Source organism: Solanum stenotomum, chromosome 4 (assembly GCF_019186545.1).
Source record: "Solanum stenotomum isolate F172 chromosome 4, ASM1918654v1, whole genome shotgun sequence".
Classification (NCBI taxonomy): Eukaryota; Viridiplantae; Streptophyta; class Magnoliopsida; order Solanales; family Solanaceae; genus Solanum; species Solanum stenotomum.
The window spans coordinates 27,553,694-27,576,013 of record NC_064285.1 but is presented as its reverse complement, the minus strand read 5'-3'; the positions used below and the strand labels follow the sequence as shown (position 1 = coordinate 27,576,013).

Below are 22,320 nucleotides of genomic sequence, written 5' to 3'. Positions count from 1 at the left end.
CAAAAGCCTTAGCAAAATCCAGAAGCGAAGTTCCACCCCCATTCTCTCCCCAAAACCACAGCCTCCATGAACATCATCAAACCCATTAGAAGTTGCCCCGATATGGCCATTAAAATCTCCACCAATGACAATTTTCTCGGTGCTCGGTTTACCTCTAACTACCTCATCCAAATCCTCATAAAAGAGCTTCTTGGCCTCCTCGCCCAAGCCCACTTGAGGTGCATAAGCACTAATAACACTCAAAGTACATCCTCCAATGACTAGCTTAATAGACATCAACCTATCATTGATCCTCCTAACCTCCACCACTTGCTCCCTCAAATCCTCGTCTACTAAAATACCCACTCCATTTCTATCCCTTGAGCCTCCTGAGTACCACAACTTAAACCCGTCGACATCCCGAGCCTTGGAACCTACCCATCTAGTCTCTTGGACACAAGCTATATTTATCTTTCTCTTCTTGAGAATTTTCACCAACTCTAAGGACTTCCGCATCAACGAACCTATGTTCCATGATCCTACCCTCAAATTATGAGAACCCGTAACCCACTTACCACTCTTATCCCTCGTCCTCGGCCTCAACCGAAGACATGACTCATAACTACCATCAGGTACCAAATCCACTAGGAAGATACTGAATCTAATGTAAAATCTACACAGGAATACACTTAAAAAAATACTACAATAGGTGTAAAATCTAAAAGACCAGTTAGCACCAACTAAACTACAGGATCAAGTATAGTGTATTCTCCAAAAGACACGAATGCATACTATATTAAAGGCTGAAGCACTGATCTGAACTATACTAAAAAACAAGAAAGTACTGATCTGGGATATATAAGATGGAGTCCTAATTTGAACTAAAAAGCCAATCAGAAGCATCTAACAGATAAACAATCCAAATAATCAGAGTGAAATGCACAATGCACAACCCGATAACCTTAAAAATCTACTCCTATGTTCTTCCAATTGAAAGTAGAAAACCAGAACACAAAATCTGCAAAACGGCCCAGAAAATAGATTCAGAGCAAGAAAGAAAGGGAGACAGGATAGATAGAACCTGGTCGGTGAAGATGGAGGGCTTCGGTGGTCTTTGGACAATTTTCCGGCCAGATCTGGTTGGTCTCGCCGGTGATTACCTTGCCTTCGCCGGAGTTGGCTGCTCGCCGCTCGCTGATCGGAACAGCTGGAGCTCCTGTTGTTGTTTTCGTCCTCACTGGAGCGGAGGCGAACAGAGAAAGAGGCTCGCCGGTCGGAGCTGGTCCTCGCGATGCTTCTGGCCGGCGCGACCTTCACTTGCTAGCGAGAAGAATGGGTCGGAGGCGGCGCCTGGTTGCCGGATGGTTTTCGCGGCTGCTCGCTGACCGGCGCTGTTCGGTGCTTCGCCTGAGGGACCGGTGAAGACGAAGAAGAAAGACCAGGAAGAAGGAGAAGAAAAACGTCGGTAGAGAGAGAGAGAGAGAGGAACGTGGACAGAGAGTTGACAAATTTTCCTCAGAACCACAATTGACAGCACGAGTCGTGGAAGGCAATCCATGATCCGTGAAGTGGATTCAAAAGATACGCAAAATCCTCTGGGAAATCACGATCCAAACCATGATCCGTGGAATCAGTCCACGAGTCGTGGAGTGACTCATGCTTCACTACTTTCAAAAATTTTAAAACTTTTCCACATGGGCAATTTCATCCATTCCTTACCTTTTTACACCTGAACTACAATATTTTAGCTTCTCCTAGGAGAGAATATATCAGACAAGTCGATAAGTTCTCTCATATTCAACATTATAACTCTCACAGTCAGAATAAACCTCTCTCAAGTAAAAGCAGACCTAGGGTTCCTCTCTCAGCCTTATCAAGTCAAACTAACAGTCAAAAGTCCTTGTGTCTACCAGATATGTAAGGCATCAATGAGGGTATCGTTCCACCCTCATACAAAAGTTTTATTTTTCAGAAGGTATTACAGAATTTTGATGATTCAAGTTTGGGCTTTTACTCTAATTAAGCAAATTCAACATAAATTTCAGTTCTCATTGATTTACTTGATTTTTAATCTATATTGATACAGTTTGCAGATTAAGTACATATTATTTGAAAGATGAATTTGAGCCAAGTCTCATACCATACTCTCAGACAAACTGAAAAACAGAAAAAAATTTCATTACTTATGAGTAGGAGTGGCAAACGAGCAGTCGAGTCGAATATGAGTCGATCAAAAACAAGTTAAACAAAAATGGATAAAGTACTCGACTCGACTCATATTTTAAATGGGTAAAAGAGTTACCCAATGGATAATATGGGTAACTATGAATACCCATATTATAGTAGGAATTTTGTTAAAAACATTAAAAACAAAATCTTTTTAAAGTTTTATTGATCACCCCAACCCCCTACTAGCCCCCCTATCCCAAAAAATTGTAAAATATTTTTTATCACTCCACCCCCTACCAACCCCCTCCCCCTACTAGCCCCACCCCCACGCCACCCTAACCCAAAAAAAATGTAAAGAAAATTAATTTTTTTTAAAAAAATTTAAATGTTTATTTACCACCCTACCCACCCCCCACCGCCCCCACCCCTACTCCCATCCCCTTCTAGCCCCTTCCCAAAAAAAAGTTAATTTTTTTTTAAAAAAAATTCAGAAATTTTCCTTATCCCACCCCACTTCAACCCCCTACCCCGACCACCTATAGCCAAAAAAAATATATTAATACTAGCCCTTTTCTTTCTTTTATGAATGAATATATTTTACCCATTTAACTACCCATTTTTAAATGGGTAATATGAGTATTATTCATTTTTTATCCATTTTAAATGAGTTGGATACCCAACCCATCTAGAATGGACAAATATGAGTGGATACCCATATAAATTACCCATTCTGCCACCCCTACTTATGAGCATTTGATTCTACTTATGGTTTTGGAAGGATTATTTAGCACCAAGAGGAAGTGGGTTTAGAAAAACCAAGTCCCATAACTGCGTGCCACTGTAGGCTTTGACCGCACCGCGAGTTGATTAGCTCTCTTTAGCTCAAGAGGCTCTTCAGTATTAGATCCACATTAGACAGACAAGTTTTACACCCAATGTAAATTCTATACCTAGCAATGTTTAGAGTAGCCCTTCCAGCTGGGACTATACATTGGACATCATGACCTCACATCATGTATATCGGTTGTACGAAACTCCCCACGTAAAGTGATATTATTTCAATACATCTGAAATTTACATCATGATTTCTCATATTAGCAATTCTAGTCGTATTTTCAGTTCTGAGCTATAGAAACAGATTTACCTTTACAGAATTTGAAAGCAGACTCTCAAATGATCTTTATATACTGATTTTGAAATATTCATTTCATTTATTCATGATTATTGAACTTCATTAGTCTCTATAAACATGTTGTTACCACTATGATTCATTTCACTTTAACCTTACATACTCAGTCCACATACTGAACACATTCTTCTCTTTGCGATGCATCTTGTCATTGATGTAGATTCAGGCTTTTGTTCTCAGGCTCGTGGCTAGACAATTGCATCTTCTCCGATCAGCAGTTGGTGAGTCTCCCTCATTCGAGAACTTCATGGAGTAGTTTAGTATTTTAGATTTATTTCAAACTATTATGTCGTTTTATGGGTAGCTGGGGCCATGTCTCAATGAATCTATTTCTTTCAGTTATTAGAGGCTTAATTCAGACATTAGTTGTTTCAGATCTCCATGGATTTAGAGTTGTTATATTGTTGTGGATGTGAGGAAGTCAATTAATTTAAGTATTTAATTATATTTTTAAGAAGATTTATTTATTATTTATTTATAATTAAGTAACTTTATTTATTATTCTAGAATGGTTTATGTTTCATAGTTTTATAAGGATTAGGTTAAACTATAGTTATTAGTTTGGAGTAGGATTTAGGTCTCCTACTTTCATAAGAATTAGACTTCCTGTTGATGTAATAAACTCCTATTTAAAAGAGTTTTTGATGAATAAATCAGCAAGTCACATTTCAGCAAATAACAAGAGATTAGAGTTTTCTCTTCAGTCTCCCTTTGAAGAACTGAAAAGATTAGAGTTCTCTCTTTTAATGAACTCTAAGGTTTCAACCTCCCTTTAACGAGCTGAATTTATACATCGCCATGTGAATTGATCCCTCCCTAAAGATCCATAACAATTTGGTATCAGAGCCTAACACAATAGGCAATGAGATCCCAGATTTCGAGAAGAGCGTACCATTACAGAAACCCTAATGGACTCTAAAATTGCAGCAATGGAACAATGCCTCGGTGAAAGAATTGTCCAAGTCATCCAACAACAATTGTCTAGATTTGGAGTTCGCTCCACAAAACTAGCAACCCATAGATCAACAAATTTTGCTACTAAAGGCAATACACCACCTATTCAACTAGCCGATAAGAATCACCCAACAAGTGATAATTCACATTCGGTAATACCAAGTTATGCAAAGATGAATTTTCCTACTTTTAACGGTACCAACAACCCATTAATTTGGGCACATCGTTGTGAACAATTTCTTGAGCGATTTGGACCTCATGAAAGTGGCAACCTGATGGTAGAATTATTCAAGCTTCAGCAAGCTGATAGAGTTGAAATTTATCAATGTCAACTTCAAGATAAATTGGCTAGGGCTGGAATTGGATAATTAAGTTGACACTATTCCAGATCTTTTGAATGATTGGCCTGAAATTTGAGCTTGAGGACAAGCTCTTTCACCGTGAGGGGAGTAATGTTGTGGATGCGAGGAAGTCAATTAATTTAAGTATTTAATTATACTTTTAAGTAAATTTATTTATTATTTATTTATAATTTAAGTAGCTTTATTTATTATTCTAGAATGGTTTATGTTTCATAGTTTTATAAGGATTAGATTAAGCTATAAGTATTAGTTTGGAATAGAATTTAGGTTTCCTACTTTCATAAGAATTAAACTTTCTATTGATGCAATAAGACTCCAATTTAAAGGAGCTTTTGATGAATAAATCAGTAAGTCATATTTCAGCAAAAAGCAAGAGATTAGAGTTTTCTCTTCCATTGAACTCTAAGGTTTCCGTTTCCCTTTGAAGAACTGAAGAGATCAGAGTTCTCTCTTTTAATGAACTCTAAGGTTTCAGCATCCCTTTAACGAGCTGAATTTATATATCGCCCTGTGAATCGATCCTTCCCAAAAGATTCATAAAATATAGGGATAAGGGTCTGAAAAATATCCCAACTTTGGTCGGATTTGCTGTTGCGATACTAAACTTTCATGAGGACCTATTATCTCCCTAGACTATTTAATACCGTATTTTAAACATATATATTTTTCCACGTGGACATAAAAAATAATGCAAAATTATAAATAGTAATGTGTCCACGTGGGCACATATATACCTTTAAAATACACTATTAAATAGCTCAGGGGGTAAGAAAATACGGTATTAAATAGTCTAGGGAGGTAATAGGTCCTCACGGAAGTTTAATATCGCAACAGCAAATTCGATCAAAGTTGGGGTATTTTTCAGACCCTTATCCCAAAAATATATCATGTTATAAGTTAAAAGAATTATTGCCCATTTATTGCTCCTTAGATATGCTATATGCCAAGGGTCAACTTGGGGCTACTTGTGGTTCCAAGTGTTGGTCAAACCTAGGGTGTAGACCCAGTTTGTGACACATAAACACTCATATTTGCTTATAATATAATTCCAAACAGATTGAGTAGACTATTCAAAATTGATTAATGCATGCATTAATTTTGAGTTGCATATTATATTTTTCCAATTTGTGTCAATCCTAGGCTGTGGAAGAGTGACGTAGTATCGAAACAGCTGAAAATAAAAATACGTACCAGAGAAAAGAACTGGCGATTGAGGTATGATACTAAGAGCACTTCGAAGATCTGTCAGTTCAATATTAGCAACATCACAATCATCAATCAATATTCTCCCTCTTTCAAGTTCCACAATTCGAAACAAAGCGTTAAGCATGCTCGATTTTCCAGCACCAGTTCTTCCAACAATGCCAACTTTTTGACCTGAAGAAATTTCGAATGACAAACCATGCAAAACAGGAGGAAGTCCAGGTCTGTAACGTAGGACAACATCCTCAAATTTGATGAACCCTGATGATGGCCAATCTGGAGGAGGCTGGCTGCTAATAACATTTTGAGCCTCTGAGGGCAAATCAATATATGTACCAACACGCTCAACGGCATTTAAACTATTTTCAGCTCTGCTTGCTTGTCTCAGAGTATTACTGAGTAAGGTAGTAATATTTAAAGAATAACTTAGGAGCAGACCCATAGTAGCAGCAACCGCGACCTTGTCGTCTGCTCTCCCATTCTGTATAACAGCAAAAGTTGCAGTCAACCAGATCATTATGCCTCCTAGTGCCTCAAGCCTTATGGTAAGCCAGCGGTTTGTACTTGTGTTGGCAAGAGTGAATCTGATATTGTTGTCCATAGACTTCCCATTAATGGCAGCTAACTGATCATGTGCTTTATATGCACGGATGGTTGATAAACCATTTATAGCTTCTCCAAACTGTGCATACACAGGGGACCTGGTAATGGAATCTAGACGTTTCACTTCGCGGGATGTATTCTGTGAAACATACGTTGTAGTAGTGGTATGTCATCTGATCCTCATAATAGAATAATGTAAAATCAACGGTTGATAAATTATCATAGATAGTACATATGATTCGGTAATATGCCTAAAAGAATGGGAAGAAGACAAAAGAAGTATCTACTTAATCAAGAACAACGGCCAGAGGCACACAATCACTTATGAGGTTAAGTAGAAGTATCTGCTTCATCAAAAACAACAGCCAGGGTACGCAGGCACGGATGAAGTGAAGTATTAAAAATATAGAGAAGACAGACTTTTCACATGTAGTCCTGAAAACTAAAAGGGAAATACAAGGGTACAGGACTAATACAAAAACCAGTTTCTATATAAGAATCAGAGCAGGTTACCCCAAACCTTGAAGTAATGGATGGAGTAGCCTAGTATCATTATAATCAATTTGGAAACCCTTAGGTAGCTGAAAGGGACAATGTAGCATTCTTTAGTACCCTCCTGTACGTGTAACCTGAGTATGGGATTTACACGTGAATCTGATTTTGTTTTCTTTTCTGTTGCCTCCATTTGGTCTAAAGTAGAAAGTGATGAGGCTCAACATGAGCGGGTCTGGAGTGGAGTAAAAGATATTACTCTCAATAGGCTAATGAGTGGGCCCGGAGCAATACTAGTGGCTCGATGGGTTGAATTGAAAGAAAATCCCAGAGTAGCTTATTGTCTCAGCTGAGAGAGGAGAAGCCAAGATTGATAGGCATGAAGAGAGAAAAAGGGCTCATCAAAGTTTGACTCTAGTACCATGTGAAAGAATATAAGAATTCAACCCAAAACTTAAGGTAATGAATGGAGTAGCCTACACAACTGATGAGAGACAAATGTAGTAATCTCCTACAATATCTTAAGAGACATTTTCCACATAACATTGTGACTCCTTCAATCTATCAAGCATTGTCAAAAGTCCAACCAAACAGAATATTAAATGGTAGCAATAATCTCAACGAATTAGCATTTTCATCATAAGAGTTTGTCCCCTACATCACCAAAGTGTGTAGTACATACAAAACTGGAAGTCAGCATGGGTCTACTATACAATTTTCACCCCCTTTATAACTAGTTTGACCTTTGATTTTGAATTTGAGTAATTTTTACTATTCATACTCTAAAATCATTAAAGAAGAATTAATCTGGGTAGTTTGATATATTATGGTTAATCCTCCTCCTGCACAAATATGCATTCATTTTGTTCAGTCTGCGATGCTTTATGATACTTGTTCAACACTTTCTGGTCATGCCATTAACACATAAGATGCCGTTTCATCAAGTTAACAGTTACTTTGACATATACAATTTAACATTTTAACAATCAAGCTTCTAAGTGGTATTGACTGAGTGCAAGACCAGATTTTGGCCAGTCCGACCATACTGACAATAGATTATTAAGCATTCTCTTGCTTACTATGTCTTACTACTCCTAGTCACTCAATGATCTCCCACCATCAGTGAATTCTTCTGTTCTATCATCTCAAATTCTGAAGATAAGATATGGTTAAGGAGATTTTCTTGACACACTAGTGGTACTTGGGAACTTATTACTCCGCTCCAAGTAAAACTATTGTACACTACGGGGCTATGCGCTGAATCAGATGGTCAGATTGATCCACATAAGGTCCATCTGGTGGCTGTAGGAAAGTCATTTTCCTTAAATTGGAGGAAAATATGTTTATTTGGAAAACATTTTCCAAATCATTGACAACCAAACATGAGAAAATTGGAAAGAAAATTTCCTTCATACCAGAAACACACTAGATGTTCCTTTGATTTTTATATTTTGCCCATATATTACTCATGTGTACTCATATTCTTACCAGTCATTGAAGCCAAAATTTTACCCATTAAAATATGGGTGGGTTGTGCGGGTTGATTATATATGGGCTCCTTTGACCAGCACGAGGTGTATGTAAATCACAATATTTCCTTGGTATTGAAGCAGTTTAATTCTGGTCAAACATCGCCATTTCACAATGGGCATATTTAGACATTGCCATTTCACAATGGACATATTTAAGGAGATAGGGACAAACTGTAGATTTCAATATTCCTAATCGTGAAATTTTAGTCAGGTCAAGAGAAGTATGACATGACCTCAGGAGGGAACATGAGATTAGTTGGGAAGTTGAATTATACCACTATAAGTGTAGCTTCTTTAAATGGTGGAACTTTCTACTCCCTTTTGAGTTTTTTGAAGTTGCAAAAATTAATAAAGAAATGGAATTTGGGGTAATTCAACTCCAAAAATCTAGCTAATGATGGAAGGATTGCTCAAGACCTTGTAAAGAAACAGTTCCCCACCTCTAAAGCACTAATGTTGGACTAAACACTCCCTCCCGCCATATGTCTGATTGAACATTTGAAGCATGGACAAAATATAAGATGGAGTTCCAACATCAGGCAAACAAGAAATTGGAATAAGCCTAGCTCTGATACCATGATAAATAAATGGACCTTGGGCCTAACTCAACTCCAGAAGCTAGCTCATGAGAGAAGCCCAAGAGACCATCCCATCCCTAAAGCACCAATGTAAAAAAAAAGGGGGGGCTTAAGGCAAGAAAAGAAAACCATTTGTAGAGGAAAAGAGAAAATAATGGGCAACCAAAAATATGGAGTTTAGCGAACCTGATAATATAAATAGGCAGCATAAAATAGAATTAGAAGTGGCATTATGGCCCACAAAGATATAGTGCTGACGACTCCAATTAGAACAAAGGTCGAGAGCAGCTGCCACAATTGGCTGAGACACATATTACCAATATTTGCCACATTGCGATCAATATCTCCAAGATCCTTTGCAAATCTGTTGATTATTCGTCCAGATGGATTAGTGTGGAAGAATACCATTGGTGCTCGAAGTATCGAATGCAGCATGGTGTCATGAATCCTTTTAGCTGCATTTAGACTTGAGATAATCAACCAGAAGGAATTTGCCAGTGTTACAAACACCTGTAGAAAGTGAATCCAGAATGAGCCTCCTTTAATTTATATTCATGGACTTAAGAGTTACACAATACTCTTCTGAAGAAACATAATGACATTTAGGAAATCTCCTGTTCCTTTGTCTTCATTTTCAACTGAAAAGCTAAAATACTAAGCTAATGGAGGAGCTCCCTTATATACAAATATATTACTGGGCGTCGTGCTTATTGAAATGAATTCCATAGCAGGAAATTTTCTCCTTTAAATAGGGCTAGGTACCCATCTTTAGATGTAGGGAAGAGAGGAAAAAGAAAAGTAGATAAAGCACAGCAACCTGAATAACCAAGGATGATCACCGATGATTGCAATTAATTAAGGTGGAAAACTGCACTCGTACCTGACTGAATGACAAAATAGCATACACCAAAATATAAAATCCAGCTCCATTGCTCTTTGAGGAACTTGCTTTTGTCCAGACACTTAGCCAGGTGCTACTCAGAATTCGAAGAATTTCAGTCAATGTGTAGCAGCCAAACAGAAATATGACAACCCACAACCCTCCCAAAGCATCTTTGTACCTGAAAAGGAAATTTGAACAAAAGCACATTTCAAACCATAAGCTAAGGGTTTCTATTAAACATAGTTAAATGAGAATTTTTTCTTGAATCTATGATGATGAATGAAACATTGGACTCCGTTACTTTATATCATCTAAACAAATGCAATAAAAATTGTACAAGGGGATGATATGGTGAAATCTCCCTTAAATCTATTATAAACAGTCATATTTGCCCCTTGGTTCAAAGTTGAATGGTATTTGTTAGATATTTAGGTTAGATATGGTTTTTATTTGGAGATGTATTGTTGTTCTATCAAATCAATCAGATTCATCTTGACCAGATTAATTTCTTGATTTGAATGAGAGATTGTTCTCCACCAATTCAGAAAATCAAATCAGCAAGTTAAAACTTTTGTTTTCTGTTTTTTTAGCAAGATAAAGTGTTGTAACTAGTTTCATAGTTCAAGCCTTGATGTAAGGTAGTTTCTTCTTGTGATATCATTGATTCCTTTTTGATATTCTTTAGAAGGCGAATAGATTTTACATACTAATTGTTGTTTTAAGTTATCATAAAGTGGAGTAGTGGACAAGATCCGAATCTATCGTTTTGATTCATTTTCTCAAGCAAAGGTGTTATATTTCTTCTCATAATCTATATTTTGTTGCTCTGACCTTGCCAAAGCTTTAAAACATCGCATTCATGGAAATTTGTGGATTGTTCCGTCGAATTCCCATATCTTTATTTCTCATATTCCACATTCATTCATATTTTTCTTCTGCACATCTAGTACTCAAAACTCTAAAACTGGGATCTCCCTAACCTCGTTGTTATCAGCTACCTTAGATAAATAGCACATCAGAATGGGAGAAAAAAATTAGGGGTTATACAGAGCGAGGTCAGGAATTCAATTCTGGGATGCCTTTTGGTACCAAGGGGAGAAAACCGCAAGGACTCAAAGGTTGCGTTCGGGAATACCTTGGCAGTTGGGGCCTAGCTGTTACAGGTGGTATCGGAGCCGATACATCCCCTAGTATGGAGGTTAGGAAAACCTCAATGATGACGTTGTGTTCCTAAAGGAGGTAGACAAACCACTAGAAATAAATGGAATATTCCATGCTAGAAGCTATTGCACTACAGAATATAACATTTTCTTTCCACCAGTGTCTAGATGCAATGGGAGAAGCAAGAGAACGGAAATATGTGAGAAAAGTTTGTGCCTAGAATTTTTCTCTTAATAAGTGTTGTAACTCTCTTTATAAAAATTGTGGAAAAGAAATTAGGATTCTAAAATTGTTGAATGACCAGGATATTCATGTACGAGTGACTTGATTAAAATTTCCAAGGATAAATGTCTCAAAGCATATACTTCAACTTATTACCTCATCAAAACACTCCAGTTGATAATACCAGTTTCCCGCTCTTCCTGCCTGATAAGAACAGATTTATCAGCCTTCCTTTTGGTTACGGAGGTTACATCTTTTTGGAGCTCATGCCTTATGTTCGAAGACTGTGAACTCTTACTGTCAAAGTTTGGGTCATATTCAGTTTCAACACCATAACTTTCCATTTTTCCAGCATTTTCCATTAGCTTTGGAAAAAGTGTGCCATGTTCCAAAAGCTTCTCGAAGGTCCCATCTTCTTTCACCATTCCTTCAGAAACCAAAATGATCCGATCCACCTGAGGTAGAAAATGCAGCTGATTTGTCACAAGCACCCTAGTCTTTCCTTGCAATTCTTCCTTTATACAGTTTTTAAAAACCTGAAAAATCCCATTGCACTGCAAGTTAGATCCAAATTGAATCTACCATATGCTTACAAACTGCAACGAGAAGGATGGAACAATTGCAATCAGTGAATTATGTGAAGAAACCAATTACTGCAAATTAGTCCTGTACATATACACGTAAGAGGTTAGTCAATTTGGAAAAATCTACAGGTGGTGGATATGAAGATTGGATATTGAAGGAAGGTGTTCTCAGGTAAGTTGATATCCCCTTTCCCTTGCTGAAATGGTGTTGTCCTGGCATTCATACAAGATAATTACCTCATGGGAAACATGTGCATCAAGAGCACTTAAGGGATCATCAAATATATAGATATCGGAATTTTTGTAGACTGCCCTAGCCATTGACACTCTTTGTTTTTGTCCTCCGCTAATATTCACTCCTCTTTCGCCGATTTCTGTAAGGTCCCGACCCTGAATATTTTAGATGTGTGAACAACTGAACATAGATGTTTCATGAAGACCAACTAGTAAATAGAGAATTCCATACATCACAAAGATATATTGACACAACTACACTACCATCAAATGTACTTAACTGGAAGTAACTCAAGATCATGGTCCAATGCAGTGACGTCTATTGCCTTCCAATATCTTGTTGGTTCAAAGTTGGAACCAAATAATACATTTTCACGTACCTAAAAAACAGTAAGGTAAAGGTAATTGCATTGTTCCATATAAATACACAAAGATAATTTAACACATTTTAAAAATATCTACGAAATATTATAATGACTCCCAGAAATAGCATGTTCATGTAAACAGACTTATGCTACAGGCATAACAAGGAATGGGGATAAATTGAAGCTCACAGTGGCATTGAAGATCCAGGAAACTTGAGGAACATATGCAATAGAACCTCTGATAGTGACACTTGCATTGCCTAAGGGAGGAAGCTCCCCAAGAATTGCTGAAATCAGCGATGTCTTTCCTTCTCCAGTCCCACCCACAATAGCAACTAGCTCACCAACTGGTATATCCAAATTAATATTTGACAAAGTGGGATGCTCAGGCTGTAAAAATAAGAGGTTAATATTGGATGTATAAAAATTGAAAAAGAAACAAAAACCTCCAACCTCGTGACAGTTATCCGGGAAAACAAAAATGTCAGTGTGAAAGAACAATTTGAGGAACTTGGATCGAAGTTCTACCATGAAGTAATCATTTTCAAGTTTTCACAAGGCAATGATAGGTAATGGCCCAGTAGGTCGTTTCGAGTTCTAGGACCCAATTTCCTTATTTGCGACTTCCAGTGGTACATTTGGTAATTTATGACTTAGGTATGGATGGGACAGGTCCGAGAGGTCTGGAAGTGTTTTGGAATTATTTATCTTAAACTAGAAGCCTAAAGGTAAGAGTTTTGATCAAAGTCTACGTTTTGTAAATAATCTTAGATTTATTATTTGAAGGTCCCGATAGGTTCGTATGATTATTTTGATCTTGTGTGTGTGTTTTGATTGCTTGAGAGGCTCTGAGGTGATTCGGTACTGAAAGTTTAGATACTGCAAAAGTATATTTTTATTTATAGTGTTTGTACAGTATTTATAAGAGAACAAGTAAGACTAGATAAACTAATCAATCCCTAATTCTTACAAAATCCTTGAGTCAAGGGATTTCCTCTAAACTATTTCCTAGAATAACATATTCTAATCCCATATTTACAGGAGCAGATTATAATCAAATTTGTCAGCTTATTTGTGGAGAAGATTATATTCAAATCTGCCAACTCATTGGTGAAGCAGATTATGACTAAATCTGCCAACAGACACTTCCCCTCAAGTTGGCATGTAAATATTGAACATGCCTAACTTGCTCACAAAGGACTCAAAAGTAGTTCTGAAAAGACCTTCTCTGAAAATATCTGCAACTTGTTTAGTTGTTGGAACAAAAGGAATGCACACACTTCCATCTTCAACGTTCTCTTTTATGAAGTGCCTGTCAACTTCAGCATGCTTTGTTCTATCATGTTGAACTGGTTTATGAGCAATGCCTATGGCAGCCTTATTTTCACAATACAACTTCATTGGAAAACTCGCAGGTCTTCTTAGTTCTTCCAAAAATCTGTTGAGCCACAATATTTCACATATTCCGTGTGCCATGGATTGATACTCAGCCTCTCCGTGTGCCATGGATCGATACTCAGCCTCAGCACTACTTCGAGCCACCACATTTTGCCTCTTACTTCTCCATGTCACTAAATTTTCCCAAACAAATGTACAATAGCCAGATGTAGACCTCCTATAAATAGATGAACCTGCCCAGTCCGCATCTGTAAAAGTCTCAACACTTCTTTGCTCATTCTTTTTGAAGAACAACCCTTCCCAGGAGAGCTCTTTAGATACCTTAGGATTCGATACACAGCTTCTTGGTGTTCTTCTCGTGGAGAATGCGTGAACTGACTGACTAGGCTCACAACAAAGGAAATTGGAATTCTTTAAGGTAATCTTGTTTTTTTTATATCTTCGGTTCTAGTTTGGCATTCTCTGGAGGAGATCAAATATCATATAGTGATTGTTGCTTGAGATGTTTATCCAGGGTTCTAGATTTCTTCTTATTTTCGAGTATTTAAACTATTCTCGATATTTATTTGAATTCTACTATTCTCGATATTTATTTGAATTCTATCTTTACTTTGTTTCAAATTATTATTATTTTTCTATTCCACTACTTTGTGTATCTCGGAGCATTTCAGGAAGACTTAAACTCTTCCCACAAAATGCCATTTATGTTTTTGCTTGTTTCTGCCTAGGGAAAATGCACTAAGCTCATTTGGTTCATAAAGGAATTTCGGAGAAAAATGTAAATCCCGGTGTTGTGAAAGGCGATCATCTCGTCGCCAATGGCAAGAGGCAAGGCGAGGCGACCCTTCATCGACTTTTAGCTTTGTGGCGAGGGGATCTTCAAAAGGCGACGCCATGACGACAAAAGGCGAGAGGCAAGAGGCAAGAAAGGCTAGAAAGGCGTCGTCTTTTGTATTTTCTTAAAAAAAAGGCGACCAATTTAGGGTTTTAAAAGTTAAAAGGTAATTTTAGGGTTTTTTCACTAGACTCCTCCGGCAACTAGCCAGACTTTTCCGGCGACTCCAAAGTCTAACCAATACATATTTCTTCTTTTCTTCTTCAAATTTCTTCTTCCTCTTTTCTTTTTCCTTCTTCTTCTTCAGACTTTAGAGTCACTTCTACCTTTGTTTTGACTTTTGTTCTGTTTTTTTTCTCATTCAAGTTCTAGACTTTTAGTATGTACCATCTATTTTTAGTTTTTGAATTGAAATTTTTTTTAATATGTTATTGTTTGATCATTTACATATGCAATTAAATATTTTAATTTTTTGGTATTAAATGGTGCCGCACTTCAAAAAGGCGAGCACCTAGCCGCTCGCCTCGCCTTGTGGTGAGGCAGACCCTTGTCACCTTTTATCGCCTTTCGCCGTCCAAAACACTAGTAAATCCTCACCAAACAAGATTACCAGTTAGAGAACAAACAGTTTAGGTGAAATTATAAACCCCCGCCAAACAAGATCAACAGTAAGACAACTAAGTGCAAACATGTCTTGAAAGTAAAAAAAAAATGGCTAAATTTAATTTGGAAGGATTATAAGAGTCTTAGAGGCCAATCGAACGAGAAAATGATCAAAAACAATTGATATCCTTTCCCTTGGTTATCTTTTTTCATACATTTCTCCACATTCTCAGACACTTAAGAATACTTTTGTAGAAGAACTTGTGCTGTGTAATTGCTTATCTTCTGCATAAATTGTAACATGTGATAATAAAAATGAAAAAATATGGAACATGAAAATGAAGTGAAAGCCCTCTCTTCACTCAACCTCAAGGTTCAGAGACAAGTTACAAATTCACATATTTATAGTGCTCCAGGTATTCTAAACCAAAGAAATGAATATATAAACAACAAGCTTTATAAATTACTTTACTTATTGGATTTTCCACACATTTGCTACACTAGAGAGATCCCATGCAGCAACCATCAGATAATTAATGATTTGTAAGAGTTCTACAGTAACCATTGGCAAGCATACACTTGAAATGCATTAAAGCAATAGGGATGCATTGCTACTAGCAAGTAGTTTCAAGGCCTTTCTGTGCATTAACACAATATTCCAGATCCACATGGACTTGCGCTACAAGAAATACTTCAGCTAGGAAAAATCAAATGATGATAAAGGCAAGCTGCTTAGAACTATGCAACCACCAGTTTCATGAGTAAAAGAATACTCCTCCAGTGGCTTAGTGCAACATAACAGATAGATAAAGAATAGACAGACCTTAGAATCCCATGAAAAGAATCCCCCCCTGATTGAAATTGCAGGAAGCCCAGGTTCAAGTGGTGGATTAGGTAAGAGCACTCTCTCTTCAGCTAAGAACAACTCCTCCATTCGTTGCAATGATACATTTGAATTTACAACCTGTATGTAAGATAGACGGAACAATATGTAATAACCCAATTTTTGATAAATGATTATGTATTATCCTTTACTTATATAAGGGCACATATGTGTAATAACTAATAATCCTCCAGGTTATTTCCTCTGTTTTCCGATCTTTTCAGCTTTTAGAGCTTTCTTGTAGCGATCTCAAGTCATTTATGACTTACTGGGACTGACAGTTCGTTTGTCTGGCTGTCGTTTAAGTTTCGTGCAAGTTTCCGTGTTTTGGAGCTTTTGAAGTTTTAACGGTTGATTTCGATCAAAATCTCAGGTAGACGGCTTTAGAATGGAACCTAACGGTTTGTTAGCTTCGGAACGTCGTGTTTGGTCTAGAAGGTCCTTTGGTTTGGGTCCCGAGGTTTCGGGGCTCATTTCGAGCGTCTTTGTGGATTTTAGCTAAAACAGGGTCATGTGGTGTGGGGCCACTTCTTGCCAAGACGACCTACAAGGGAAGTTTTGATGGTTTCGTTGAGCCCGAAATGTCTAATTTGGTGGGGCATAGTTCATTTGCACCCACAGGGTCCCGAATGAATCAGGAGCAATCGAACATCGGAGCCTTTAGCTGATATTTTTGGCTTTGCGCCTAGCATTTTGTTCATCGGAATCGCGACCCTTGGCCTCGCGATAGCGATGAACAAATTCTGAAAATCCATTTTTTCTTCATCGCGGTCCCAACCCATTGGGCTCGCGATAGCGATTAAGTATGAACAATTTTTAGGCCTTTTAAGATCAGTCCCCTGCAATTTTCAGTCATTTCCCAAATCATTTTTCTCCATTAAAGATCCATCCGTTGGAGGTTGCTTTTGGTGGGAATTGAAGTGTTTGATTTGGGGGTCTATAATCTACTGATAGTCTCGTACATTTTCGTCAAATCCTCCGTTAATTTCCTTAAAATTACTGTTCTTAAACTTTAATTTATTGGACTGATTTGGGTGGGTTTCCCAGCTCCAATTGTGCTCAAATTTTGAGCACAAATTCCTTGAGCTATTTGGGAACTTAGTGACGGTTTCAATTTCGAAATTCATTTAACGGGTCCCATGGAACCATTTTTAACCCGATTATGGGCTCGAGATATATTGTAGCAATATAGGTATTGTTCTTCTTGTAATGACGTGTAGTTTACAATATTGATAGTGGTGTGGGATTTTGTGGATGTGAGAAGAGACAGACAACTCATGGATGGTTCGAGATTGCAGTTCCTCTTTGAGGTAGGTTACAGTCTACTTTTCTTGATTGTGCTCTATCAGATAAAGTTTAATATGAATTGCATGTGAACTAGAAATGAATATGCCAGGCTTAGAGATCCCATCCTTTTTTTCATTTGTTTGATTCCCATAAAAGCTTTCAGATTGTTTTGGAAGGCAGGATCCTTAGCTTAGGCTAGTAGCCCTTGCTTATAGCATAATTGGTTCCCTTATCCTCCTTAGGATTGATACTTCGGGCCTTAGCCTAGGTTGGGACCTAGATGTTGTAGTCGTGTTTCAGCAATTTTGATAGTTATTTGTTGCTCCTCGCAATATACTTATTGCGGTTCTTGGTACTTTCTGTTATTGCTTGGGCCTTAGTTTCTTGTCGTAGGTATAGGTTGGCTTAGGCTAAGCTCTGTGGTTGTTGGGTGGTATGTTCGGGGTAAGGTGTCGATCCTTGGGTCCCCATTGTCTTGTTGAAGCCCCTCCTTATTTCCATCGTTTCATGAGTGTTGGTGAGCTTGTTATGCTATTACTGTTGAGGATGTTGGTATATTGTTGGGCCCGAGGCCTTGGTCGAGGACCAACTGGAGTTTAGGTTAGTCTTCTTTGCTTTGGGAGTGTTGTAACATTGGTAGTGTTTATCTAGCTCTTTGACTACTATTGTTTGGATTCTAGTAATGGCATGCATTGGATTTGACACTTGATTTCACTTATATTTTGGTACGATCCTGGTCCATTGGATTATTATTGCCATTTGAGAAAGTTGTATTCATACTTTTACTTTTTTAAAACTGGTTTTAACGGGAGTCGTACCACCTCGATTACTTTGATAAGTTGGTTTTTGTTACATTAAAGGCTTCTAGGATGTGCTTAGGTTTTACTTGATTAGTCGGCGTGCCGTCGCCCTTTTTCTCTACTAATTTGGCTACTCGTACCTCTGGTACCATGACGGAGTAGATCTGGTACCGCAACGGATATATGTATATGTGGAAGTCCTGGATCGAACTAGGCAGTGTATATGTACTTCCCGAGTTCCCTATGAGTCCCTCTGGTCGTGTAACACATTTAACCGGATGAGGGTCCCACGTAGGTCCTACCTAGCTGAAGGGACAAAATGTAGGTGTATATACGTGGTTGTGTGACAATTGGTGTTGATGGCTTAGCTGGTTTTTACTGCATTATGTACATTCATATGCACTGCCTATCACTATTGTTGTTTGCACCCATCGGTGTTATGGGGGTCAGTTGGGTTATGTTTGTTGTTTGTTCTTTCCGGACTTATCGGGGTCCGATTAGGTTATTGTTTGACTATAATTGTGTATATTTGTTGGATTGATCGTTTGTTGCTTAAGTGATTGCTTTTGCCCTATCTTGATACTCTTGATTCATTGTGGTTATGTTGAGTAGCGGTGTTACCGTGGGTCTTCCCTTGGTAAGTTGACTTCTATGGTAGGATCTTATTGTGATTAGATTGTTGGGCTTACGACTCTAGGTATGTTCCTTTGACTCGGTTTCTTACATAGTGTATTATATTTCTTCGTTCTTGTTACTTGTATTATCATGTTATATATCATCATTAGATACATGTGTTGTACTTTCCTTATTTACTTGTTTTTATTTGTTGTCTTTGGAGCTCAGTCTGCTTATGCCTACTGAGCTAAGTTGCTCGGACTCTCCAAATTTGTTACCACACCCGTGTCGGATCCTCCAAAAATGCACTACTTTTGAAGGATCCAACACACAGTCGACAACATTTTTAAAGAGTCCGAGCAACTTAGCTACTAAGTACCACTTATTGTTACTCAAATTACATTTTTGCACCCTGCAGATCATAGTACGAGTTATCGTCGTTGATTTGGATCTTGTTCAGAGCAACTTTTGGGATTCAGAGACTGGGGTGAACTCTTAACGTTCGGAGTCACCGATTGGAGATAGTTCTGCAGTTATAGTATTTGTAAAGCCTTGTACTCTTATTTTGGTCCGAAGCTCAACTACCGACTGATGTGAGGTCTTGGGATTGTCTTGTTATGTATATATATATTTTTATTCTTCTCGTTGTTATTGTTCCCTACTTCCTTAATCTGTTCTTCCACGTGATAGCCCATTGCTTCTAGATTCGGGCTATGGGTTAGGCTTACTTACTGGTGGGACATAATAGGTGTCAACATGACGTGAGAGATCGTATTGTGACAATATGTCATTTAAAAGTAGCAAGAATTAAATTCTTTCTTTTAAAATAAGACCGAGAAGGGAAAAATATATATTTGGGCTAAAGCAAGAAACAATGGGCAACCTGGCAGTTTTAAAAAAATAAATAGAGAGAGGGATTAGGAATAGGAAACTTTAATGTGTACAACAACCAAGGAGAAAGAAATCAAATTGAATAAAGAGAGGAAGAAAAGAAATGTGAAAAAGAAAGGGGGCAAAACGCAAACAAGAAAGGGATTTGTCGGAGTTTTCTATGGGTTAGAGGTAATTTTGTTTTGTTTAGTTCAATTGCTTTCTCATGAATCGTAGTCTAGGAAATTCACTTTGGGTGCTGATATCTAATTACCAAAGGCAAGAGTTTGGGCAGTGAGGTGTAGTTCTTGATACAAAATTAGATGAAATAAGGTGGATAAATTAGTCGAAGTTCGTAGATTTTGCACCAATTAAATTACTCATGGCATGGATACATATAATTCATCAACTTGATGAGAAAACAGGAAGTCCAAAAGCGGTTGAATAATCTTTTATTTTTATTTTGTGAATTAGCCTTAACCAGGAAATTAACTCGAGATTGATACGAATAATTATAGATTGATTGAAGGACGTCTTATGGATTGTTTGAGTGACAAGTTTGGTACTTCAACACGAGTATTCTGAGTGGTTATCTTACCACAATTTGTGTTTTATAACTTTCATGGTATACACATGGTTTATAAAGTGAATATGTAACCGAATATCTTGAATTTGCATGTGGGACAAGTCGTTTAGTTGATATGGTATTGAAATGATTATTTGAGATGTTCTAATTTGTCTAAGATATGTTTTTGGTTAATTGAGATATGATTATCACCTGGTCGTTCGGTTATTTTAGGCTAGTAGGATAGTTGGCACGACTCCCGAGACTTTCAGTGCGAGTCTATGCGATTAGGTGTTTTAACTTTCAAGTTGAGGCCTACATTCTGAGTAAATGAGCTTGGATGAGAATTCCGTCAGCGCAATTAGTTTCGGAATGTTGAGTTTGACATAAAACGACCATTCGTTTAATCTTGAAACTTCTGTACTAATTCTGAGCCCCCTTGTGGAGTTTGGTTTAAAACAGAACTTGGGTATGGAACCTACTTTTCATCTAAACGACCTCGGATGGAAGTTTTGATGGTTCTGTTGAGTCTGGAATGTCAAAATTGATGGGGTAGCATAGTTCGTTTGCACGCACAGGGTTCCGAACGAATCCTGAGCACCCCATCGGAGTTTTGGTGCCTTAGCACATCAGCTGAAGTGCTCTCAACTGAGGCATGCCTCGCGTTCGCGCGCCTAGGGCCGCATTCGCAGAGGGCTGGCACCTTGGCAGGCGCATTCGCTCCATTGGAGCCGGATTCGGGGCAGCAGCCTGGCCTGCGCATTCACGCCAAAGCTGTTACGTTCGCGGTGCGCAGCTGGCCTGGCACGTGCGTTCGCGAGGGCCAGCTGTATGGCCTATTTATTAAAGCCAAGGTCGCGACCAGCCATGACTTTAGAGAGTGATTTGGCGATTTCTCCTCCGTCTGAACTCTAATTTTGGCGATTCAAAGTCTTGTGTGTTCGTTGGAAGGGTGGCTATGTGGTAGAGTGATTGGAGAGCGTTGAGGAACCTCAGTTTGAGGTGAATTTCTCCTTATAGCTGCTTCCCTTTCTCTGATTGAAGCTTAAATTTTAGATTTCATCTAAGTTGCTCGGACTCTTCACTTTTGGTCCGCACCCGTGTCGACACGACATGGTTGTGGGTGTGGGATCCGTGTCCGATTTGGTCAACCAATTTTGGTTTCCATTGTATATAGTTTTGGTTTGCTTCTGTTTTCGTCTTTTCTTATTGTTAGTGCTATTTTTTGTTTAGTTCTACCCTTGTACTCACTACTTGTCGTTTTGGGTACGGGTTGGCTTACCTACTGGTGGGTTAGTAGGTGCCATCATGACTCGAGAAGTCGGGTCGTGACATGTGTCTTTTTCAATAAGGCACAATAAGTATTTATTGATACTACCGTTGTTGGCTATAAATAGAAGGGTTCTATCACATTTTTAAACTACGATTTTTCTAAGTTTTTTATTTTTTTTCTTCTTAAAACACCAAATTTAGTACATATTCTATATCTCATACTATATTTATTTATATTATAAAATATATTAAAAACAGACACCTTTTGTGACTTTTACGAAGGATTGTAATTTTTTCAAAGAGTTGTGACTATTCTGAAGGTTGTGACTTTTCGTAAGAGTTGTGACTTTTCCAAAGAGTTGTGACTTTTCCAAAAAGTGTGCCTTTTATGAAGGGTCGTGACTTTTCCAAAGAGTTTGACTTTTTCAAAAGGTTGTGACTTTTCAAAAAGTTGTGATCTTTCTAAAATGTTGACTGTTTTGATAAGGAACACAAAGCACCTATTCATCCTACCCTTTGTTGGTTATAAATAGAGGGATCCTCTCACATTTCTAAACTACAAATTTTCTAAGTTTTCTATTCTTCTTCATAATACACTAAATTTAGTACAACTTCTATATTTCATGTTATATTTATTTAATTATTCGTTATTAAGTTTTATATATATATATATATATATATA

General features: G+C 37.8%; 1 protein-coding gene across 6 annotated transcripts in view; it reads right to left on the bottom strand.

Moving 5' to 3' along the window:
* Positions 1-22,320, bottom strand: part of LOC125863070 (ABC transporter C family member 12-like) — a 71,511-nt gene that overhangs the window by 6,209 nt on the left and 42,982 nt on the right. For all 6 annotated transcript variants that reach the window (XM_049543221.1, XM_049543218.1, XM_049543219.1 and 3 more), the window contains 8 exons: positions 16,170-16,310; positions 12,700-12,900; positions 12,427-12,525; positions 12,149-12,301; positions 11,484-11,863; positions 9,942-10,122; positions 9,248-9,571; positions 5,845-6,598 (listed from right to left, as the gene is read on the bottom strand). In XM_049543221.1, the coding sequence (XP_049399178.1) occupies positions 5,845-6,598; positions 9,248-9,571; positions 9,942-10,122; positions 11,484-11,863; positions 12,149-12,301; positions 12,427-12,525; positions 12,700-12,900; positions 16,170-16,310 (2,233 nt within the window). The remainder of the gene's footprint in view (positions 1-5,844; positions 6,599-9,247; positions 9,572-9,941; positions 10,123-11,483; positions 11,864-12,148; positions 12,302-12,426; positions 12,526-12,699; positions 12,901-16,169; positions 16,311-22,320) is intronic.